The 23962-nt window shown below is 47.9% G+C and overlaps 1 protein-coding gene across 4 annotated transcripts; it reads right to left on the bottom strand.

Annotated features, from left to right (window-relative positions):
- Positions 1-884: 884 nt before the first annotated feature.
- R3HCC1 (R3H domain and coiled-coil containing 1) lies at positions 885-20599 on the bottom strand. Of its 4 annotated transcripts, none has more exons than XM_032332171.1 (10): positions 20518-20596; positions 10008-10285; positions 9478-9762; positions 8957-9084; positions 8413-8550; positions 6846-7443; positions 5505-5677; positions 3758-3828; positions 2324-2419; positions 885-1206 (listed from the first exon to the last, which is right to left on the bottom strand). In XM_032332171.1, exons 3-10 carry the CDS (start codon positions 9649-9651, stop codon positions 1070-1072), a joined length of 1515 nt encoding a protein of 504 aa, XP_032188062.1. In that variant the 5' UTR covers positions 9652-9762; positions 10008-10285; positions 20518-20596; the 3' UTR covers positions 885-1069. The 4 variants fall into 4 exon arrangements, with proteins under 4 accessions (XP_032188062.1, XP_032188063.1, XP_032188064.1 ...); XM_032332172.1 differs by having other exon boundaries at positions 10008-10104; positions 20518-20594; XM_032332173.1 differs by lacking the exon at positions 885-1206 and adding an exon at positions 1779-2085 and having other exon boundaries at positions 20518-20599.
- Positions 20600-23962: the final 3363 nt, after the last annotated feature.

Below are 23962 nucleotides of genomic sequence, written 5' to 3'. Positions count from 1 at the left end.
CATTTGGGCCCCTGCCCCCCCCCCCCAGCAGCAGAGCTCCCACACAGACAGCAGGGCGGGAGCCTTGCATGTGCTCTCAAGTTCACGTAGAGATGGGTCCCTAGGGCTGCCTTCAGCACCCACCACACAGACCAGCTCCAGCTTTCTGACAGCAGAGGTTAAGGATCACAAAAATCACAAAAATGCCAAGTCCTGACCTTTCCTGAACTCGTGTTTTTAGTGAGTTTGTCGGGGCACGGCAGCTGTGAGGATGGGATAGGACATCCAGATTTAAACCATCGTAGGTGTCACAAGGCCGGGGCCCTGGCCAGGCTCTGGGGGTGGGGGTGGGGAGGCCAGCCCTGCCCCCTCAGGTGATGGGGATGCGGACCACGCCCACCAGCATCAGCACCAGCAGGGGGCGGGCTCTTCCCGCGACCCCAGAGCACCAAGTAGGGCTGCCTTGGCACCCATCCACCCAAACCAGAAACAGGAGTGACCTGAGACCTCGTCCCCCAAAGATGTCCTTGTCCTGGGAGAGAGCCAAATTCAGCGACCATTTCAGGTGCTGCCTCTTGTCTTTGTTCATGGCTACAGAAGTGCGGCAAGCCCTTCTGTGACCCACACCAGAAGGAGACACTAGGACCAGGTCCAAGGGCTAGTGCCCTGCAGTCCAGGGCAGCAGCTTAGGATGCTGGAAGTGTTGGGAGACTGGGCAGATGTCACACAACAGGTGGAACCGCCCCCCCGTGCCACCCCAAAAACTGGGTAAACACTGGACAAAAATGCCTTTGAAGCCCTGTTGGGATCCTCCCAGCCTACTAAAGAACCCATTTCTTCAGCAGCCCCAGGTCTAAAATGGGAGAGAAACAGCACCCCCTAGTGTTCCCTGGCAGGCCATTTCATTTTGAAGCAATGTTCAAGCTTTTATTTTTTTCTCAACTTCTGGAACTAGACCAAACGAAAGCCCACCCCACCCCACAGGGACACCCTAACAAACTGCACAGGGCTATTCTGGTGTCTGTAAAGGCTTGTGGTGTTGGGGCACCAGCCCAGTCCTGCGGGCGCCAATCCAGGCTTGCTGGGCCTCTCAGGGCCTCAGGGAGGTAGGAGACTCAATGGCAGGCCGCTCTTTCTTCCTGTGTTGGAGCCCCAGTGCCCGGGCCACCAGCCTCCTGGCCACCGTTGTATTTGTCTGTGGTCTCGCCTTCGCCAGACGTAGGAGCTCTAAAAGGAAAGCCCCATGGCATGAGGACCTGAGTTCGAGGCTACAGCCACCACTCCTCCCAGTGACACAGCAGCCTCTAAAGCCCAGCTGTCCCCACAGCATGGCCAGATGCCCATGGGGTCCTAGCCTAAACCAGCCACCTCTGCCTCTTCCCTGATTGGGCCACCGGGAAGGGAAGTCAAGTCAAGATGGGACACCTGGAGCTCTTGGACTGACAGGATATTTACTGTCCCCAAGTCTGGGGCAAAGGTTACACGGGACACAAGAGCATCAGGTGGCCTCAAGAGACCTATTCCGGGCCAGTCTTGCCAGCCACTTTGCAGCCACAGAAAACTGGCCTCCAACATCCTCCATCATGCATTTGGGAAGGATAAGAGGAAAAAGGAGGAGTGATCATTTCTCTGGTACCTTCTGTGTACCCCTCAATGCCCCAGGCAGGTCTGTCAGGCTGTTCTTTTTTTTTTTAATATTTTATTTACTTATTTGACAAAGAGAGATCACAAGTGGGCAGAGAGGCAGGCAGAGAGAGGAGGAAGCAGGCTCCCCACTGAGCAGGGAGCCTGATGCGGGGCTCGATCCCAGGACCCCAAGACCATGACCTGAGCTGAAGGCAGAGGCTTAACCCATTGAGCCACCCAGGTGTCCCCTGTCAGGCTGTTCTATTCACTCCTCCAGTCCACCCAGTATAATCTGCTTACTCTAGAGAGAAAGGAATCAGCTCACAGATAATAGGTGACTTGCTCAAGGTCAATTTCAAGAGGTGCCAGAAGCAGGATCACACACAGGGCTGACCCCAAAATCCAAGCTCTTCTTAACCCACTGTAAAATATGGTTTCCAGGGCCCCATAGGAAAGACCAAGCTTTTCCCTGAGCAACACCTAGAAGGGCAAGCCCAGAACAGAGCAGCTGGCAAAGAGCTCTTCGTAATGGGACCCTTTTTCCCTAGGTACCCCTGGGCCCCGGGGTGCGGGAGGAGCACCCCTTTGGCCACTGTAGCCCAGCGGTCCTAAAGCAGAGAGCTCAAGAACAGGAATGAATCCAAAGGAAGGCCCCACCCTGCCCAACCACTCGTACGCTCACGTGGCTTTCCCATCAAGACACAACCAGCTTCCTTACTTGGCCTCTGCAAGGCTTTCAGCTTTGACTGCTTGGTTCCCTGAGTGAGGGGCCGGATCTTGAGTACAGAAAAATCCTTGGTCAGGGCTTCAGCGGCTATGGAAAGAAAACAGATCTGGAGCCATCCCTGTTCCTCCTGGTGAGGCCCCATCAGGGCCAGGGAGCACATGTACCACCAAACTGATGGAGCCTCTCTGTGCACCCCCTTGAAGCTCGGGGACTGGGCTGCCCTAACACCACTCCGAACGGGCAAGAGACGGCCACCATCTGTTCACCTCATCCCCCTAGAGCTCCACAGGCCCGCAGAGGCTACTTGTGCTCTCAGATGGGGAGCCGGTGCAGAGCCCAGCCTCCACGCTCTCCCCTGGACCAGTCTGGAGCCACACCAGCAAGGCTGCAATTGCTGACATCAGGGAAGGGGGGCTCCCACCTCCCACCTACCAAAGCCCAGGAGCTTCGAATAAACCCTCCCCCTTCCCCACTCAAGACCCTCCCGATGCATGCCCTCACTGCCCAGAGCTATGCTGGAGCCACAGGGTACCTGGGCTATGGCACATCATACACAGCACGAGAGAGCTGTGCAAGCTGTGTAAGCCAAGGCCAGGACGGGACCTGCTCCTCACACACAGCTTGGCAGAGCTCAGGTGGCAGCCACGGCCACGCCACATCCAGCACTCTTTCTTTCCACGGCACCCCGTGGCCACCCACCCTGCCTGCCCTCAGTCAGCTCCTTCCCTGGTGCTGCAGCAGCCATCACACCCCAGCTCTCCTGAGAACTTGGTCCGAGTCAACTATGGCCTCTCCCAGCTCTGCTGCTGTTCAGAAGCTCATGGTTATGAAAAGCCCAGCCAACGGGATCATGGGTCTCGATAAATACACCCAAAGTGAGCCATGGTGTGGCAGGGGTGGCTGGGGGTGTGGCCGAGCAGGGGAAGGAGCACTGGGGTCCCAGCCAGGGGACTGGCTGACGTCCCCAGGTTTGACACTGGGAGGCCTTGTAACCTGGGACAGACCACTGACATTCTGGGAACCTCGGTCTCCCCATCTGTAAAATAGAAGTAACCTGACCTACTTCTTGAGGCTGCAATGAAAGCTGAGGAAAAACGCATCTGCTTGAACCATATGAAATCCCCAGTATTTAAAGGCTTTTCACTTATAAAAAGAGCGTGTTCCTACGATTTCATTTCCCATGCGGAAGCAGCCAGAGCTCAGCCTGTGACACAGGCTCGGTAAACATCACCGGACTCTGAAACCTCTGACCTGAAGGCACCACCACGAGCTGCCCGGCCCAGCTCCTCCTCCACTGCCTCTGAACTCCCGGACTGGGAGGGCTGGGTGCGGGCTGTGGGGCCACTTGCCCAGGTGAGCTTGCACCCGCCACAGGTCATCCTTCCCTTGAAGACAGCAGTCAGAGACACCACGAAGCTGCATTACCTGAGGCCAGGCAGGGAAAGACACCGAGCGCGTGCGTGTCATCTACCCACTGAATCTTGAGCCCCTTCTCTCTGTGCCAGGGAAGAGGAGACAGAGTCAAGACAAAAGCAAGGGGTGACACCCTTTCTGCAGGAGTCCCCTCCCAGCTCTGATCCTCTAACACTACGAGCCCAGGACAAGTTCCTATCTCCCCTGCGAGGAGACAATGCTTTGCAGCCAACTTTCTCGAAGGCCACACAGTTAGCCTCAGAAGGACAAGTATCAGCCCTGTGGATTGGTGGGTCCCAGATTCCTACGGCTGAGGAAGACAGGACTCAAAGAGCTTGAAGAGCACGGCGCCAAGGGTGAAGAAGGCTCCACGCAGGCACTGCCAAGGTGAGGCCAAGGGCATGGGAGACAAAAGGGTTTACATGCCGGGGACCGGGGGCAGAACCTAAAATAAGCATGTCTGTGTTATTGCTCCTGGTCAGCTTTCTTCCTACTGCCCAAGAAAGCCACACTGAGTCTGAGGCTGATGAGAGGCCAAAAGCAGTTTGAGGCCCGTTTCTCTGTGGGCACTGCCCACACTGGCTGAAGGAGTCACAGGAGGCCCCTGTTTCGCCACACCTTTAGGAAGCGAGAGCAGATGAGCCCCTCCTGCCCTACCAAGCTGCCCCTTTGGCATTCCTCAGGCTCAGGCTCAGGGAGGCAAGGGAGGGCAGTCTGGGAAGCACTCTTAAAAGGGGGCCATGAAAAAAGGTATCTTTATTCATTTATTTTTTTTCAAAGATTTTCATTTTATTTGAGAGAGAGGGCAAGCAGGAGGGGCAGAGGAGAGGGAAAAAGAGTCCTAAGCACACCCAGTGCTGAGTGCGGAGCCTAACACGGGTCTCGATCTCAACACCCTGAGATCATGACCTATACTAAAACCAAGAGTCAGGCATTTAACCGACTTTGCCACTCAGGAGCCCCAAGAAAGGGATTTTTAAAAAACTAAGCTGGAGGAGCATTTGGCTGGCAGTCAGTGGAGCATGCGACTCTTGATCTCAGGGACTGTGGATTCAAGCCCCATGTTGGATGTAGAGATTACTTAAAAATTAAAATCTTTGAAAAAAAAAAAAAAAGACTAAGCAGAAAAAGAGAAAGGAGACTGAAAAAGGAAAATGAACATTAAAAAAAGAAAGGGGGAGGGAAGGAGAGGAGGAAGAAGGGAGGGAAGGAGGAAGGAAGGAAAAAAAGGAGGAAAGACTGGAGTTAGATCAAGAAATCTGAGGCAACAGAAATCTCTGCTTGCAGTACACCCCCTTGGCGCCCATCTCCACCCTGACTCTGCCCCAGGGCATTCAGACCCAGTTCACCCCAGAAACCGTTCTGGCACAGAAATGGCCCTCAGTCTGTAGACTGACTGACGGGGTGGCCGGGATATGGAGCAAGGGGAGGCAGTGGGCTGCCAGCATCCTGCACCCCGACAGGGAACCTGACTCCCAGCAGGCGTGCGGGTGCACCGGAGGCGGGGGGAGGGGGCAGGATGGATGCCAGCAGGACCAGCTCTAGAGCCGCTGAATATGCCCCCCACTAAAAAACCAGCTCTGCCCCTTCTGTACTGTCATGGTCAGCAGGGGTACAGAGCCCAGAACAACCACATTCACTTTCTGCCCTTCTTTCCAGACAGCTAGACTCTGGGGGAGGGGCAGCAAGGGTCCCCAACAACACAGTGACGTCCCAGCGCCCACCTCCCCTGCTTCCCTGAAGTCTTGTGAGCACTCACTGGAACTCAGAAAAGGCGGCCAGCAGGTCCTCAGTCTTGAGTGTTGGCTCAAAGTCGTAGATCTCCACCACATGGGCAAAATCCTTCTCTCCAGGCAGTTCCTCCACGAAGGAGGACGTGTCCACATGGATCTTCTCTACCTGAATGTCCTTCTCCGTCAGGTTGTCTGTTATCTGGGAGAGGTCACACCCTTCAGCAAGGGGAGCTCTGACACACAGGGCTATACACATGTGCTTTCAAAACCACACAACGAGTCCTGCAGACAGAAGCAGGACTCACCCGGCAGGGAGCAGACCGCTGCAAGCGGCTTCCCACGGGAGCCACACCTGGCAGGGGTCTGAGAAAGGCAGCATGATGGCAGAATAGGCTAGAAGGTGGGGAGGCAGGAGTTTTCGGGAAGGTACCTCACTTTTATGGAGTCCCCATTGGGGAACAGGCATTTACGTGCATTATGTTTCACAGTATCCCCTCTTTACAGACTAGAGCACTATAAATCAAAGAGTTAAGGAATTCTGCCCAGGAGTGCCCTGGGTGACTCAGTCCTTAAGCGTCTGCCTTTGGCTCAAGTCAGGATCCCGGGGTCCTGGGATCGAGTCCCGCATTGAGCTCCCTGCTGGGGGTAGGGGAAGCCTGCTTCTCCCTCTCCCACTCACCCTGCTTGTGTCTCCTCTCTTGCTGTCTATCAAATATAAATTTTTTTAAAAATCTTTAAAAAGAAGTAATTTTCCCCAAAGAAACATAGTAAGAGACAGAACTGGGCAAGTCCAGGATCCTTCCTCCCCTTATTAACAATGTGATATTAAGCAAGTCTATCTGGTCTCTGGCCTTCACGCGTAACACAGTAGTAAAAGATGCCCACCCTCCCAAACGAACAGCCAGTCTCAGGGGCAGACACCCAGTTCCAAGGAAAGGAGATTTGTAACACAAAGCCTCAGGCAGAAGAACCATTCTCATGACCAAGGCCTGTAGTCCCTTACAAAGCAATTCCTCATATCCTGTTACCTCAAGAGGCAAAATATTATTATCTGCCTGTCAGACAAGGCAGATAATATATAATATATATAAAATAATATATAAACAAAATAACTTGCCCGTGGTTGCACGGGACTGCACAGGAACCCAAATCCACACCCCTGACCCCATATCCTGAACCCCATCCTCCCAACTGTGTCAGTCCCAACTCCTCCGGGCAAGTCCCAGCGCTCCACCCCTACGTCTCCTAAGGGACCCCTATCACCCAACACCCAGCCCCTCCTCGCCAGGACCCTTGGTTGCCATCCGCCCATGACCACACCCACCTCACTTCCGCCCTCCCTTTTCCGGGCTTAAGAGCCTCATCACCTCCTGTAGCAGCTCACTGTAATCGTCCCAGGAGCAGCTGCCAGGCCCCTCCTCTTCTGCTTCTTCCTCTTCCTCCTCTGTCGCCAGGCTCTTCTCCACCTCATTCCCGTTCCCCTCTTCCAAGTCCAGCCGCAGACTGGACCCCAGCCGTGTGGCCATCTCCAACCCATCTCCCATCCCTGAGTGGCTCTCGGGCATTGGGGACTCAACGCCAAGTGGGTCCGGTAGCTGCTCATTGTCACAGTGTTGGTCTGGGCCCTCTGGGTCCTCAGGTGCCTGAGTCATCAACACAGGGAGGTCCTGTTCAGAGCTGAGGTCCCCAGCACCAACATTTCCAGGTTCTTCTGGGAGCCCGCCAGCTGGAGGGTCTCCCTTGAGCCCTAGGGTAGAGGGTGGTACCCCTTTTCCTTGCCTGCGCAGCACTCGGGGCACATACAAAGCCTGGTCCGGTTTGCGTCCACGATGCCACCGGCCAGCCCGTGCCCCCTGAGGACCCACAGGTGCTCCTTGGTTTGAGGTGGGCCGGGCACCTCGGAACTTGCTAAGCTGGGAGGCAGGAGGGTGGCCGGGGCCAGAGAGTCCATCTGAACTGGGTAACCTGGAGCAGGAACAGGAAGTGTGATCAGAGCAGTGTATTGGACAACGGTTTACTGGTGCTACCTGCCATTTAGGCGTGAGGCTCTCGAGTCACTGTTAGGGCAAAACCAACGCCACAATGACCCCTGAAAATACCACAGGGAAGGCACTAGAGAGGAAGCTGAATGCTGTGTTTGAAGAAGAAACACCAGCTCTCCCCTCCAGTGTCATAAACTATGCTGGAGATAACGGAATCTTCAGGTATACACTAGATAAAAGTAAGTACTTGCATTTAAGAACTTGGTTATTAGAATAATATATAATGTTGGGGGCATCTAGGTGGCTCCGTCGGTTAACTGTCCAACTCCGGACTTCTGCTCAGTGATCTCAGGGTCATGATCTCAGGGCTGTGGGATCAACTCGGGGGCCTCTTCGGCAGGTGCAGCCGGCCGTCCCCAGTCCCCGAGCGGGAGGTCTAGGGGGCTCGGGGCTGGCGACCCACCCCCAGGCCCGCATGCCGAACATCGCCGCTGACACTGGGCTCTGTGCTGAGCACGGAACCTGCTTAAGATTCTCTCTCCCTCTCTCACTACCCCTCCTCTCTCTAATAAAAAATAATAATAATAATAACTTTAAACACTAGGATCATAGTGGTTATAATAAGATCCTGTGAGATGCACACATAATAGAAATGCGTGAGGCTCGAGTGTGCTTATCACACTCCACGGCCTCTCAGAGCAGAGGCTCTCACTGCTTCAACTGCTCTATTTTTCTCTCTTTCGGCCCAAGCATATAGCTGAATTTGCTGAATGAATCCCACAAACAATGCACACCTACCCCCCTGCTGAAACAGAAGGCGGGCACTGACCTGAAGCCAATGAGGTGGGGGCAGAAGCAGCAGCCTGGAGGCTGCGGGCCCTGGTTCCTGACCAGCTTACCCACCAACCCACAGGAAGCTGCCGAGGGCCCCCCACAGCACTAAGATACACACCTGATATCCAAGTGACAGATGACTGTCCTCCTCCTCCAGCCCTCCCCAACAGAGAAGCTGCTCAGAAGATCAAAATTCTCTGCTGTCCTGTGGATCAGGTACCGCAGGCGACTGGAGAGTGGGGGGAAAAGAAGCACCCTGGGAAGGGACAGGAATGAATGCTGAGCTGGGGCTGAGGGCCTGACCCCCACCAGGTCCACGCCCACCAGGTCCACACCCAGCTCACAGGAGGCTTGACACTAGGCCCCTCTGCCCCCCTTCATCCCTGGCCAGCTGCAAAGGGGTTATCACAGCGAGTTACCGGTACCATTCCATTCTTGTGCTGACACCCTTCCGTCTCTGGGTGATGCTCAGAATTACACAGGAAAGATGTGGCTGGGAGAGGCTAGCGAGGAGGTTATTAAACCCAAAGGCCAAGGCCACACGCAGGGAGGAACGAGCTATTTGGGAAGGGGGCACAGGCGGCTCCCGGTGAACCCACCCTTCCCAAACAGGCAGCCGTCCCCCGCCGCCCCCCCCCGCCCCGCTCCCCGCCCCAGCTTACTTTGACAGTTGCTTCTGCAGCAGAAAGCGGTCCAGCTCCTCCTGGATGCGGTGCACAAACTCATTTTCGGCGGAGGAGAGGAAGACGCCGTCCAAGCAGAGAAGGGCCAGGGTGACAGGTGGGAGAGCCTGCGGGGCAGACGGGACCCGGCGGGATCAGAACACAGACCTCGGGCCCACCCACAACCCCGAGTGGCGGTGCCGACGGGTCTTAGAGGCACCGCGGCCAAGGTCTCTCCTCTGACAAAAAAGCAGCCAGGCTCCGAGGTGGGGGAAGGAAGTGCCGAGGGTCCCGGGGCAAATCGGTAGCGGGGCCAGGGCAGCGACTCCTGGTCCTGCGGGTGGCGCACCCCTGCACGGCGAGCCCCACGCTGCCTCTCCCTCCCCCGGCCAGGCCAGCGAAACCGCGCGGCGCCTCGGGGGCCTGTTCGGCGGGCGCCGCCGGCCCTCCCCAGGCCCCGAGCGGAGGCCTAGGGAGCTCGGGGCTGGCGACCCACCCCCAGGCCCGCAAGCCGCACTCACCGCCGCTGCCCCGCGCGTCGCCGCCGCCGCTCTGAGGGTCCCCGGAAGCCCGTGCGCCCCGGCGCGCCCCGCATCACCCGGCCTCTGCGGAACCACAGCGCCACCGCGCGGCCCGGGGGAGGCATCGCAGAAATGGCAGAGGGGCGTGTTCGGGATTTTTTTTTTTTTCCCCATGAGAGCACACTGTCTCCTAGTATTAAGTTCAGCAAACACTTTTGAGTGGCTCCTACGTGCAAGGTCGTGGAGTACCAGATTTCCCGGTTCAATGCTCCCCTTCCGAGGCACCTAACAGAGGAATAAGGAGGAAGGAAGTTTCTGGGCACCAAATATTTCACCACCTCTTGCCCATCCCTTCCCTTCTTTTGCCCTCATTGAGGGAATCTTCACAGAAGTCCAGCTGGACGCCAAGGGGTCACTGACAAGGTGTACCAGCCTTGTGGGTAACTGGGCGAAGTAAGCACTAGCATGGTGACTTGACGGCCACCAAATAATACCACCCTTCTACATCCACATCTACAGCCAGCACCCACCTTAACTGGGGCTTGAAATTCTAGCCATCAGACAGCTCCTCCTGGCTATTATCATCTAGAAGACCCGAGCTGAAATCCTCCTGTGTCCTGAGAGGTGCTGAAATGTAAGCCCATGATCATCCTGAATCCAGAAGCTCAGAGCAAAGCAAGGCCCTAAGCTAAAAACACTTAAGACCCGGGTTTCCTACAGAGATGGGACGGTCTGAACATGCCCTGCAGTCAGATATGGGCAAGGTTATGGGGACAGCATAGCTCAAAGGTGGGTTGGAAGGAGAGGCCTGGAACAGAAAAATGGAGAAAAATTAAGATGCATTTTGCTTTCTCACAGTTTTTCTCAGAGAATTTCTTAAGAAGATGGTGGCATTATATCACATTTACAAAAACAATGCTTCTAGGGGGTGCCTGCGTGGCTCAGTGGGTTAAGCCAATGCCTTCAGCTCGAGTCATGATCCCAGAATCATTGGATCGAACCCCACATCAGGCTCTCTGCTCCGCGGGGAGCCTGCTTCCCCTCTCTCTCTGCCTGCCTCTCTGCCTACTTGTGATCTCTCTCTCTCTGTCAAGTAAACAAATAAAATCTTTTTTAAAAAATGATGTTTCTAGATAGTTGGGAGAATAAAAAGGGCCTAGAATAAAGACAAAACACAGTGCAGGGAGAACTCAAGGGAGCCAGGTCATGAGTCTCTTTTCTGGGTATGGTCGTGAGGAGCTTCTGAAGACCTGACAGATCCTTGCGCCCAGCCTGGAGGGGCTTGCAGTCCCCAGAGGATGGGAGGCTGGCAGGAAGAATGAGAGACACCCTTTGGGTTTCTGACCCCACCAGGCGCACCCACACTCCACACGGGCTTGAATGAAGCCGGAGCAGGCCCGGAGAGAACGCTGAGTGGCCACACGATGGCACTGTTTCTCTGACCAGGCTCCCTCGACTGGGCGGCGTGAGGCTGGGAGGCAAGCCCATTTTGCCCCAGCTAGGGACCAGAACTTACCTGGGAGGAATATGCCTGGGGACTCAGAAAACAAAGGCCCAACTTTCTCAACAAAGTCGCCATCTCTCTCCAAAACAGAGGGACAAATCAGAAACCCCGGAAACAAGCCATGCCCCCACCTCTTTAAAGCTGGTCCGCAGTACAGATGTTCGACACATTCAGAGACGGAAAAACAAAGCTCCTAGAGGAAGGTTGCCCCCAACCGCTTCTACCACACCGTCTTCAGGTGGCTCAGAAGCTAAACAGGAAAAAGGGTGTCAGAACGCGGGCCTCCACCATGGGTGGACCTCCTGAAGGGACGCTTCCAGAAATGCAGAAGGGAGTCAAAGTGCTTCTACCCACACTATTTTGGGACAGTATCAGGTGAGGATAAAATGGGCCCTATTACTCAGAGGGGAGTGAACAGAACAAAAAGCACAAAGGATAGACGGAATTTCTACAGAAAAAAAAAAAAGGATGAGCACACAGCAGGAAAAAGAGCAGAGCAGAGCATAGGCGGTAAGAGGATACTGGATGATTCCCTTGAGAAAAGAGAATACAATTTCAGTTAATAACTGCTTCACATTCCCAAGGAAATCGAAGAAAGGCTGATTTCCACGCCACGGTGGATAAACCAACAGATTGAGATGAAAGAGAACTGTCAGAGCCTTGGAAAGATGTAAAAGAGGCAATCACGTTCATCGCAGAAGCAGCGAAAACTAGAGGCAACCCGGCAGCGCCGCCCGAGTAAACGCTGGTGGGAAAGAAGATGACTATTTACAGAAAGCTTGCCGTTAAGTCCTCACAGCAGCTCTCTCAGATGGAGATTGGGAGCCTATTGTACAGGAGGAAACTCAGGTTTAGCCAAGGACGCAACTACTAAGTGTGGAGTTGGAACCCACTCAAGTCTAGTTCTAGCCTGACTGCCACACCCATGCTCCCAGACACCACGGGATTAAGATTCTCCATTTTGAGAATGTCATCAGACTCATCTTGGTGGCCTGGAGCCAGATGCAGAAATCAGGAATGAAATAAGTTCGATGAATCCATCAGTGGAAGAAGCATGCTCGTGTGTGCTATAGAATGTTTCCCATAACAGGAGGTGTGATTGGAAGATTATGAAAGATTATGAATGCGGGGGATGCGGGGTCCCAAACAGTCCTATATGGAGAGATGGACCCAGAGTTCCCTGCTGCAATAGTGTGCTCTTTGTGTTTAAGGTGATTTAAGAATATTCAGTTTATGGGCACCTGGGTGACTCAGTTGGTTAAGCCACTGCCTTAGGCTCAGGTCGTGATCCCAGAGTCCCGGGATCAAGTCCCACATCCGGCTCCCAGCTCCACGGGGAGTCTGCTTCTCCCTCTGACCTACTCCCTTCTTGCGCTCTCTCTCTCTCTCTCTCAAATAAATAAAATCTTAAAAAAAAAAAAGAATATCAATCAAAAGTCCTTGTAATGTTGGCATACATAGTTCGGCATATTGGAGAATCTCACATATGACGTGGTGATTCCAATTTAAAAAGTGAAATGGATCTCAGACTTACAATTTTAAAATGGGCAAATGTAATGATGTGGAGAACAAAGACCAAAGAAATGTAGATAAATTTAAATTTCCAAGCAACTTGCAGCCCATTGACAAATACTTGAGACAGGCAGAGTAAGACATTCCTCCAGGAGCTCCATAACTGTCTTAATGCTTTACTAGAGGCTTGACGGTAGCTCAGGCCTCCAGGATCCTAGAAGTCTTCTTTAGCATATGAAAATCCTTTCAGAAATTTTTCTGTCTTCTTCTCATCCTTAACTTAGAAGTATAATCAGGGCACCTGGGCAGTTTAGTCAGTTAAGGGGCTGCCTTCAAGTTAGGTCATGATCCTAGGGTACTGGGATCAAGCCTGGCATCAGGCTCCCTGCTCAATGGGGAGCCTGTTTCTCCCTCTGCCTCTGCTTGCTCCTTCCCCTGCTTGTGCTCTTGCTGTCAAATAAATAAATAAAATCTTTTTTTTTTTTTTTTTTTTTTTTAGTATATAATCAACAGCTCCTCATAATCCCAGTATAGCTCTCCCTGCCCACAGGTCCTGCCCTGGTGCTTTAATAAAAACACCTTTTTGCACCAAAAACATCTCAAAAATTGTTTCTTGACCATTTGCTCCAGGCCCACATCACATCAGTTAAGAGTATTTGACTAAGTTGGTAAACAGTATTATAATATTAAAGAGAGCTAGATTTATAATATTTTAAGATCAACAAGAGTTGTTTAAGTACAACACAGAGAAATGCTTTGCTTTATAGCCCACAAGGTCATCAATTTTATATGCATAAAAAAGTGAGGACTTCTGGAATATAGAGTGAACATACTTTTCCCTATTCCTCCTACTAAATATAACTAAAACCCTGGACATTATATATAAAACAAACATAAGGAGACTGAAAGGCAAAGAGAAGAAGTCAGACCAGCTAGGGATCTCAGGTCAAGGGAAAAACAAAATGGTCTATTTCCTGGGTTTTCTTTATGCCTCAAATTCCCAGACTTCAACCTTGAAGCCAGCAATCCAGAAACATCAAAAGACACAGACAAACAAAGCAAAAACCTAACAAAAGCCTTTTTTCACTCAGCCAAAGGGGCAAGCTAGCCAGAAAGAAACCTTTAGGATAATAATTGTTCTACCACAGCCAAACATTGTTCTCACTCAAAACAGCAAAACATAATAGGAGCCTAGACTGCCAGCTTCATCAGCTTGTAATAAAGCGCCACAACCTTCCCACCAAGACAGTGTCAGAGAAAGTCCAGTTGGGATTGGGACTTTCATGCTCTCCAGGCAGTAATGAGCCCTGGCCCCTGCCTACAGTGTCAGTAGACACCACTAGAGAACCTAACTTCCATTCCCACCCAGCAGTAATGAGAAGCCTCCACCTTGGGTGTCAATGGCAGATATATGGGAAGCCTGGATTTTAGAACCGTCTGGCAGTAAAAAGATGCCCCCCCATGCCCTTATAGAATGGTGTCAGAAAGAGACAGCTAAAACAGAGATATCACTAAGATCCAGAATCTCATAATATAACGTAACACCCAAGATGTCCAGAATTCAATCAGAAAAACTCGTGATGCCAAATACTAAGGAAGACCTCAGATTCCATGGGAAAAAGGCAATGGATACAAATACTAAGATGCCAGAAATGTTACATTATCTGACAAAGATTTTAAAGTAGCCAAGATAGACAAGATAGACAACCTCAACAGGGGCACCTGGGTAGCTCAGTCAGTTAAGTATCTGCCTGTGGCTTAGGTCGTGATCCCAGAGACCTGGGATTGACTCCCATATCAGGCTCCCTGCTCAGAAGGGAGTCTGCTTCTCCCTCTCTCTCCACCCCTCCTCACTCCCCACTTGTGTTCTCTTTCTCTCTCTCAAAAATAAATAAATAAATAAAATCTTAAAAAAAAATTAAAAAAGAAAGAAAGAAATGATTCAACAAGCAATTGTGAATGCACTTGAACAAATGAAAAAAGAAGTCTCAGCTAAGTCATAAAACATGTAGTGAAGCACCAAAAGGAAATTTTAGAATTGAAAAATACAATAATGAAAATAAAAAACTCAGTGCAGAATGGAAAAGGAAAAGGAAATAACCTATGAACTAGAAGATAAAACAATAGAAATGACCCAATCTGAACAGCAGCGAGTAAAAAGACCTGGGATTGAGCCCCATATCAGGCTCCCTGCTTGGCAGGGAGCTTGCTTCTTCCTCTCCAGCTTTCCCATGTTTATGTTCCCTCTCTCACTATCTCTCACTGTAATAAATAAATAAATAAAATCTTAAAAAAAAAAAAAAAGACTGAAACAAAATGAAGAGAGACTAGAGATCTGTGATATGTTAACAAAACAATTTTACATTCATTTTATCAGAGTCCCAGGGAGGAGAGAGAGTGAGGTGGAAAAAGTGGTCAAAACAATTGCTGACAACTTTTGAAATTTGGGAAAAAATCCACTTGGAAATTCATGAAGGGTCAATTTACCAAGAAAACATAACAATCAAATTTGAAGAAGAAATCAAGACAATCTCAGATAAAGGAAGAGTAAGAGAATTTGTTGCCAGGAGATCTAGTCTAAAAGAATAACTAAAAGAAGTTCTCTAAATAGAAAAGAAACAATAAAAGAAAGAATCTTAGAATATTAAGATGGAGAAAAGAACACAGTAAGCATAAATGTAAGTAATACAATAGATTTGGTTTCTCTTCTTAAATCTTCTAAATTGTGCTTGATGGCTAAAGCAAAAATTATAACTATCTAGTGCAAATATTTAAGATAATTTATTGTAATTTATTATAATTTATTATAAGTGGAAGAGGTTAAAAGGACATAAAGGGAAGTAAGATTTCTATACTTTACTCTAGTTGGTAAACTGAGAACACCAGAAGACTGTGATACCTAAAGCAGCCATTTAAAAAAGCTATATAAAGAGACATTTAAAAAATACTATGGGTAAATCAAAGGCAATTCTAAAATATGTTCAAGTAATCCATAGAAAGGCAGGAAAAGAAAACAGAAATGAAAAACAAAGAAAGCAGGATGCCTGGGGGGCTCAGTCTGTTAAGTATCTAATCTTGATTTTTGGTTCAGGTCATAATCTCAGGGTTGTGAGATTGAGCCCCACATTGGGCTCCACACTGGGCATGGAACCTGCTTAAGATTCTTTCTCCCCATTTCTTCCCTCTGTCCCCCACCCCCTACACACACACACACACACACACACACACACACACACACACACAGAAAGCATAGTAAAATAGCAGACTTAGACTCTAAAATATTACTAATTACACTAAATATAATTGTTCTAAATACACCAATTGAAAAGACAGATTGTCAAAGTCAATTTAGAACCATAGGTATATGCTATTTGCAAGAAGCTTACTTCAAATAGAAAAAATATAGGCAGGTTGAAAGTAAAAGGATGGAAAAAGATCTTTCATGCAAACAGTAATCGAAGGAAGGCAGGTGTGGCTATATTAATTTCAGATAAGGTAGAATTCAGAGCAAAGAAATTAGCTGAGAGAGAGATGGACATCACATAATGACAAAAGCATTAATTTACCAAGAAGACATAGCAATCCTAATGTGTAAGTGCAAAAGAAAAGAAATGCAAAATATGTAAAGCAAAAACTCATAGAACTGAAAGGAGAAATAACAAGGCCCACAATTATAATTAGAGATTTTGACATCTCTCTTTCAACAACTGATAGAATAACTAAGCAGAAAAGCAGCAAAAATATAGATTAATTCAACAATACCATTAATCAACAGGATCTAATCAACATGTGTGGCACCTGGCTGGCTCAGTTGATAGAACATGTGATTCTTGATCTCAGGGTTGTGGTTTCAAGCCCCACATTGGGTACAGAGTCTACTTAAAAAACAAATAAATGAGGGGCGCCTGGGTGGCTCAGTGGTTAAGCCGCTGCCTTCGACTCAGGTCATGATCCCAGGGTCCTGGGATCAAGTCCCGCATCAGGCTCTCTGCTCAGCGGGGAGCCTGCTTCCTCCTCTCTCTCTCTCTGCCTGCCTCTCTGCCTACTTGTGATTTCTCTCTGTCAAATAAATAAATAAAATCTTTAAAAAAAAAAAAACAAATAAATGAAATAAAATAAAGTAAATAAAACAGGATCTAATCAACATGGGTAGAATACTCTACCCAACAACAGCAGAATACACCTTCATTTTAAGTACCCATGGAACATAGTCAAAGATAGACAATTTCCTAGACCACAAAACAAACCAACAAATTTAAAAGAATTTAAGTCATATGTTATCTGTTTTCTGACCACAATGAACTCAAACTAGAAATAAGTAACAGAAAGATAGCAGGAAAATCTCCAACCATTTGGAAACTAAAAAAATACGCTGGGTCAAAAAGGAAATTAAAAAACACATGGGTCAAAAAGGAAATCCTGGGGAAATTTAAAAATACATTGAATGGAATGAAAATGAATAGAACATATCAATATTTGTGGAAAACAAAAAATTAAATGCAACCGTTAATTTAAAAAAATTAAAATGTAAACATATTTTGTTAAAACAAAGGAAAACATGAAGCTAGAAAGTGACTTGCCATTTTATAGATAGACAGACAGACAGACGGATACAGATCATGGCAAGATTCTTTCCTCTGGGCATTAAAAAAAGACAAATAGGGGCACCTGGGTGGCTCAGTGGGTTGGGCCTCTGCCTTTGGCTCAGGTCATGATCCCAGAGCCCTGGGATCGAGCCCCGCATTGGGCTCTCTGCTCCACGGGGAGCCTGCTTCCTCCTCTCTCTCTGTCCACTGCTCTGCCTGCTTGTGATCTCTGTCTGTCAAATAAATAAAATCTTAAAAAAAAAAAAAAAGACAAATAGAAGATTGAGGTGGAATACAAAGGGAATAATCAAGTGGCTGCAGATTCCCTAGCAACTCATATGCCACAGGAAAAGGGAACACATCTGTGGATGTTTAAAGGGGAAGTGTTAAGAGCACAAAAATCTATAAATCGAGATGGCAACTGGAAGATGTTTCCAAACTTGCAATAACTTTGTAAGTCTTTCTCACAGAAATTCCGCTGGGGGAAATGGAGTGGTCCTGGCCTATCTATGGTGGAGATTCCAGGACATTGGCAGACACTGTTGATAGACACCCTGTCTGTGTCCTGCATAGCTTGTCTCAAGACTTCTGGAAAATCCACAAATAACTGAAGTTGTTTTCTCTAATGACCTAGTCAATCTATTCCAGAATAGATGGCCTGACCAATCTCTTTGATAGCTGTGAGCTAAATAACCCTAATTAGAAAAACAAAATTCACTCTTTGTAGACTAGCACCTTGCCCCTGCTCCTTGCCTTCTTCCTTGCCTTTTCCTTATGTAAGTCCTTTTTTGGTTTTCTTTTCTTTTCTTTCTTTCTTTTTTTTTTTTTTGTCTTTGTTTACCGGTAGGAATCTAATGCCTGTCCTTGGTGTTCTTGTGAGTTAGTTACACACATGCTTTAGCTCACTAAAGGATGTTTCTTTTTTTTTCCTTTTTTAATTTACTAATTATTTTTATTAACATTTAATGTATTATTTGCCCTAGGGGTACAGGTCTGTGAATCGTCAGGCTTACACACTTCACAGCACTCACCATTTCACACACCCTCCCCAATGTCCATAACTAAATGATGTTTCTAAGCTTTGCCTTGACATTCATTACCCTTCCTAGGAAGCAACTATAAGACATAATGCAGGAATGCAGGGGGCACCTGGATGGCTCAGTGGGTTAAGCCTCTGCCTTCAGCTCAGGTCATGATCTCAGGGTCCTGGGATTGAGCCCCACATCGGGCTCTCTGCTCGGCAGGGAGCCTGCTTTCCCCATTCTCTCTGCCCGCTGCTCTGCCTACTTGTGATCCCTCTCTCTCTGTCAAATAAATAAATAAAATCTTAAAAAAAAAAAAAGATATAATACAGACAACCAAGGGATGAATAAAAATAAATGACTTACAACTGGGATGTCATGAGAGAGAATGCTTCACGATGAACATTTAATCTGCTTAAACGTTTTAGTTAAGTAAAATAATCACAGCAAGAAAATGGTACACAAATATCATAATTCTTGAAAGAAGAGTTACAGAATGTAAAAAACAAACCGTTTTTTATCACAACAGATTAGGACGGGAACCCCCAAATGCATTCTACAGTGTGGAGGAAGGAGGAAGGGCATATAACTGTGGCATTCAATAAGTAATATTTTTTCCAAGTAACTGGCAGAGACTGGGGACATTAGTTAACAAAGAAGACTGAACTTATAGCAAAATATGGCCCAAAATATAATACAAGGGGAGGGGGTAAGAAAGCTTAAAGAATGGACAAAAAAGAGGTGATGGAAGTAATATTAAATAAAGCCTTGGCAAAACAAAAACAAAAACAAAAACAAAACATATATGGTGAGCTCCCTGAGATGAGGAAGTTGAGAGGCAACATAGGGGGTTTGGGGGGTAGAAAAGGAATAAATGAAACGAGATGGGATCGGGAGGGAGACAAACTAGAAGAGACTCTTAATCTCACAAAACAAACTGAGGGTTGGGGGGAAGTGGGGGTGGTGGTGGTGGTAGGGAAAGGGTGGTGGGGTTATGGACATTGGGGAGGGTATGTGCTATGGTGATTGTAAAATCTGTAAACCTGGCAATTCACAGACCTGTACCCCTGGGGCTAATAATACATTATATGCCAATTAAAAAAATAAAAAAAATTTAAAAAACCATATATGGGATAGATTCCATTATATTATGCACATTAAAACTGATTCAAAGAGCAAAATATCATTCTATGTTCTTTACCAAACTCACACCTAGGACAACTCTATGCAAATTTATTTAAGGATCTCAATAAAAGAGCCAAACCACCACACCACACGGAACTTAATGGGAAACACTAGGAATACCACATTAATTTCAGAGCAAGCCAGGGATATTCACCAATGCCTTTTGTTGTTGTTCCTGCTGTTGTTGTTAAGATTTTATTTATTATTGGGGTGCCTGGGTGGCTCAGTGGGTCAAAGCCTCTGCCTTCGGCTCAGATCATGATCCCAGGGTCCTGGGATGGAGCCCCACATCGGGCTCTCTGCTCAGCGAGGAGCCTGCTTCCCCCTCTCTCTCTGCCTGCCTCTCCGCCTACTTGTGATCTCTGTTTGTCAAATAAATAAATCTTAAAACAAACAAACAAAAAAGATTTTATTTATTTTTAAAGTAATCTCCACACCCAACATGGGGTTTGAACTCACAACCCTGAAAGATCAAGCGTTCCATGCTCTACAGATTAAGCCAGCCAGGCCCCCTTCACCAACGCCTTTTTTAGCATTTTTTTCTAGGGGTCCTAGTAAAAGCAATTTGGACATAAGAAAGAAAACTGGAAAGGTTGGAAATCTGATGAGATCCAACAAAAATCATCATTTGCAGAATATTTTTTTCCCACAGAAAATTTCAAGATCCACTAAGTTTTTTTTTTTTTTTTTTAAATTTATTTGACAGACAGAGATCACAAGTAGGCAGAGAGGCAGGCAGAGAGAGAGGAGGAAACAGGCTCCCTGCTGAACAGAGAGCCTGATTCAGGGCTCCATCCCAGGACCCTGGGATCATGACCTCAGCCAAAGGCAGAGGCTTTAACCCACTGAGCCACCCAGGTGCCCCAAGATCCACTAAGAGTCTTAATAATCAGGAACTGTGGACGAGTGGGTGGCTCAGTTGGTTAAGCAGCTGCCTTCAGCTCAGGTCATGATCCCAGCGTCCTGGGATCGAGTCCCACATCGGGCTTCTTGCTCAGCAGGGAGCCTGCTTCTCCCTCTGCCTGCCATTCTGTTTGCCTGTGCTCGCTCTCTCCCCACCCCCTCTGATAAATAAATACAATCTTAAAAAAAAAAAAAATCAGGAACTGTCTCCAGAAATGGAGATCATTTGGAGCAGAGAAGTGGGAATGCTAACAGAAGGGCAGAGATAGGCAGGGGTGGGAGGTTGGAGAGAAAGGACAGAGAGACCCACCCTTTGACCCTGCTCTACCTGATAGGCCTCCATGGAGCCATCCCCTGCTGTGGAGGGTCCCCACCCCAGCCCCAAACTCTGAAACTGTTTGTTGTCCTTCCGTTGCTAGGAGACCACTTGTCTGGCTAGCCCAAGTTCTAGCTCCCTTCTTAAAGGGCCAGGGTAACAGGAACCTCAATAGGGAATGGGGGGAAGGGTGTGTCTCACTGGTGGGCTGCGGGGCTCAGGCCTGTCTCCAAGCTCCTGCCAGGGACTCCTTAAACTGCTAGTGTTTGCACAGCACCCCAAACCCAGATCTGTTTTCCCCAGTTCAAATGCTACTTCACAACAGCCCCTATAGCAGCCATGAGCCTTAAAGGACGGGAGGAAAGAATGGATGTTAAGACCTTGCAATGGCAGGGGTGCCTGGGTGGCTCATTGGGTTAAAGACTCTGCCTTCAGCTCAGGATCGAGCCCTGCATCGGGCTCTGCTCAGCAGGGAGCCAGCTTCCTCCTCTCTCTCTCTGCCTACTTGTAATCTCTGTCTGTCAAATAAATAAATAAAATCTTAAAAAAAAAAAAAGACTTTATAATGGCATAGGAAGTGCCCAGGCTTAAAAGTTCAGTGAAAGAACATGGCACAAAATTGATGTCTGCAATTTAGAAAAGACAACAGAAAAAAAAAAAAAAAAGGAAAGAAAACATACTAAAATGTGGGCAGTGGTTGTCCCTGAGCGGTTTTATTATGAGTTGTTTTCTTCTCTAGACTCCTAAACCTTTCATGCAAATTTTCTAAAATATATCTGTAGAATATGTGTATTTCCACAGTATATGTATAAACATATGCTATTTTTATAAGCAGAGAAAAGACACTTACTTTTCGATCTTCCCAACCATTCAAAGTAACACTAAGCAAAATTTCTTAAAGCTTAACTGAGCAAACATTTTTAAAACGACCTTCCCTTAATTGCAAAATCCACAAACTTCCAGCTCTCCCCAATGTAGTCAGCTTGGGCAGGATCTCCCTTACGTGAGCTAAGGCAGCCGGAAAGCCTTTGGCTCAGCAGCCTCATTTACTGGGCTCCCACAGTGGGTTTCGCACTTTCCATACGTTACTCGGTATCATCCCCACTGAAATACCGAGTAGTGGTTATCACTCCCACTTTACAGACATAAAACTGGGCCCCCAGCATTCAGTCCATGGCCCATCGCATTGCTTTGCTACAAGAAAGCAAAGCCAGGATTCAAACCCAGAGGAATTGTCTGAGTCTATGATCTGTCCCCTATTCTAGTAATTTCCCAAAACTTTCTAGCTGTGGAGCCCTCAGTTCAAACAAATGCCTGATGTGTTAGTTTGCTACGGCACAAAATACTTCAGACTGTGTGGCTTTACACACTTTGGGTTTTTTCCCCCTGCAGTTCCAGGAGCTGGAAGTCCAAAATCAACCAACTAGCCGGGTTGGTTTCCTCTGAGACCTCTCTCTTTCGCTTGCAATGTGGCTGGTCTCTGGCTTCTTCACCTGGTTGTCCCTCTGTGCACATGGGCCCCTGGTGTCTCTTTGTATTTCCAGATCTCAACTTAGAAGGACATCAGCCACACCAGATTAGGCCTCCCCTAAAAGCCTCATTTTCATTTACTCACCACTTTAAAGGCCCTGTATCCAAATACAGTCACATTCTGGGGTCCTGCTGGTTAGGCTTTCAACACGGGAATTTTGAGGGAACACAATTCAGCCCATAATGTCTGGACTCTAAGGTGTGGGTGTGACCTGTCTGGGCTCAAGCTGGGCTGGGAGGCCTGGAGCCCAACTCTGCCATTCACTCCCTAATACCCTTTTATGGGCTCAAGAAAGAATAGTTAGGAAGTCACTCCTTTCTATGAATTTGGAAAAAGAAAATATTCAAAGAAACTCAGTAAAATGAAACTCTGCATGTGAGCCATTTCTGTGAAAATACAGACAGAGCCATCAGCTGACTGACTGTGAAGACCACCATATTTCATCTAGTATGTTCCACATCGTCTCTCTGTACTGGCCAGAAAAAATGGATTTTTTTCCTTACCCAGTTTACAAACTGCAAGGATAGAAAGCACCCCAGGAGGTACTAAACTTTGTCCTTATATATGTATATTCAAAGATGAAATATTGAGCATTTTGATTTCATAATCAGCATATTGGATACCTGGGGAGTGGCTCATTTATAAGTACCTTCCTCCTCTAGACAACAAAATTATTTTTGTTAACACTCACATACTAATTGGTAATAATCATTATTGTCTTGATTCGTTTGTTAGCTTAGCAACAATTCCCATTTAAAAAAGGATAAACTTCAATTTAAGGATATTCAAATCTGGCAAAATATATCGTGCATGAACTAAAGTTTGCAATTACCAAACAAAAATACACCAAACACTTTGTATTCTTTCAGTGTTTTAAATTCTAGACACAAGTAAAACTCCAAGTGGTCATAATTAAAATGACATAATTACTGTAACTCATGCTCTTTTGTATTTACAACTGCTATGCTATCCTGGTTGAATTTTGAATCTACTGTTTAAATACAGGAATTTGTATTATGATAATGATTGAAGACATGAACTGTACCTAAAATGAGTTTTAAAGATTCTAAGATTTTAAAAAAAGATTTATTTATTGTAGAAAGTACTTGTGTGCATGTGCCCACGGGGGCCTGAGGGTGGGGGGCAGAGGCGGGGGGCGGGGGAGGCGTGTAGGAGCCTGGGGCTGAGGGAGAGGGAGAGAGAGAATCCTTGCTGAGCACTGAGGTCACTTTCAAGATCCTGAGATCATGACCTGAGTGGAAGAGTCAGTCGCTCACCTGACTGGGCCACCCAGACACCCCAAGAACTTACTTTCAAAACAAATGTGTAGCAGCTTACTATATCACTGTGAACTCCCTGAATTAGCTTCCAAGTATAAGGTTTACTGAAGATAATAATAAATAGGTTCCCTTTGAAGCTTACATAACCACAGTCATTATTCCGAACTTAGATCAATAAATTATTTTTTCAGAAAAGTATTTATTACCCACTAGAACTGCCAGCACATGGTGATAATAACAGACTGGGTTTTATTGTTTTGATCCTATCCATTGAAAATGCATCCCCTTGGGTTGGGCCCACACCTGGAGTCGAAGGCTCCCTCTGCTGGTGGAATCAGGGTAGAGGTCAAGTTGGAGTAGAAGTCAGGAGTTCACCAGAAGGCAAAGGGTAGGGGCACGGTGGGTGGCTCAGGCGGTTAGGCCTCTGCCTTCTGCTCAGGTCGTGATCCCAGGGTCCTGGAATGGAGCCCCACATCGGGCCCCCTTCTCAGCGGGAAGCCTGCTTCTCCCCCTCTTTCTCTGCCTCAAATAAGAAAGACACGAAAGGGCAGAATCAATAGAACTTGCTTGCTCTCTTTCCGTTTCCAAGACAGTACAGGTTTCTGGCTTCCTCCCTGTTCCTCTTCCGGGCTCCACTTCTCCTAGT

Source organism: Mustela erminea, chromosome 2 (assembly GCF_009829155.1).
Source record: "Mustela erminea isolate mMusErm1 chromosome 2, mMusErm1.Pri, whole genome shotgun sequence".
NCBI classification, from domain to species: domain Eukaryota; kingdom Metazoa; phylum Chordata; class Mammalia; order Carnivora; family Mustelidae; genus Mustela; species Mustela erminea.
The sequence above is the reverse complement of the archived record's forward strand: the minus strand, read 5'-3'. Positions and strand labels throughout refer to the sequence as shown.

Excerpts from the sequence above, each read along its gene's own strand:
- R3HCC1 (XM_032332171.1), bottom strand. The coding sequence starts at position 9,651 with ATGGGGAAAAAAAAAAAAATCCCGAACACGCCCCTCTGCCATTTCTGC. Across the intron at positions 7,444-8,412 it reads ATCTGTCACTTGGATATCAG|GTTACCCAGTTCAGATGGAC; the intron begins GTGTGTATCTTA and ends TTCCTGCTCCAG. Across the intron at positions 2,420-3,757 it reads CTTTCCCTGCCTGGCCTCAG|CCGCTGAAGCCCTGACCAAG; the intron begins GTAATGCAGCTT and ends TTCTTTCCATAG.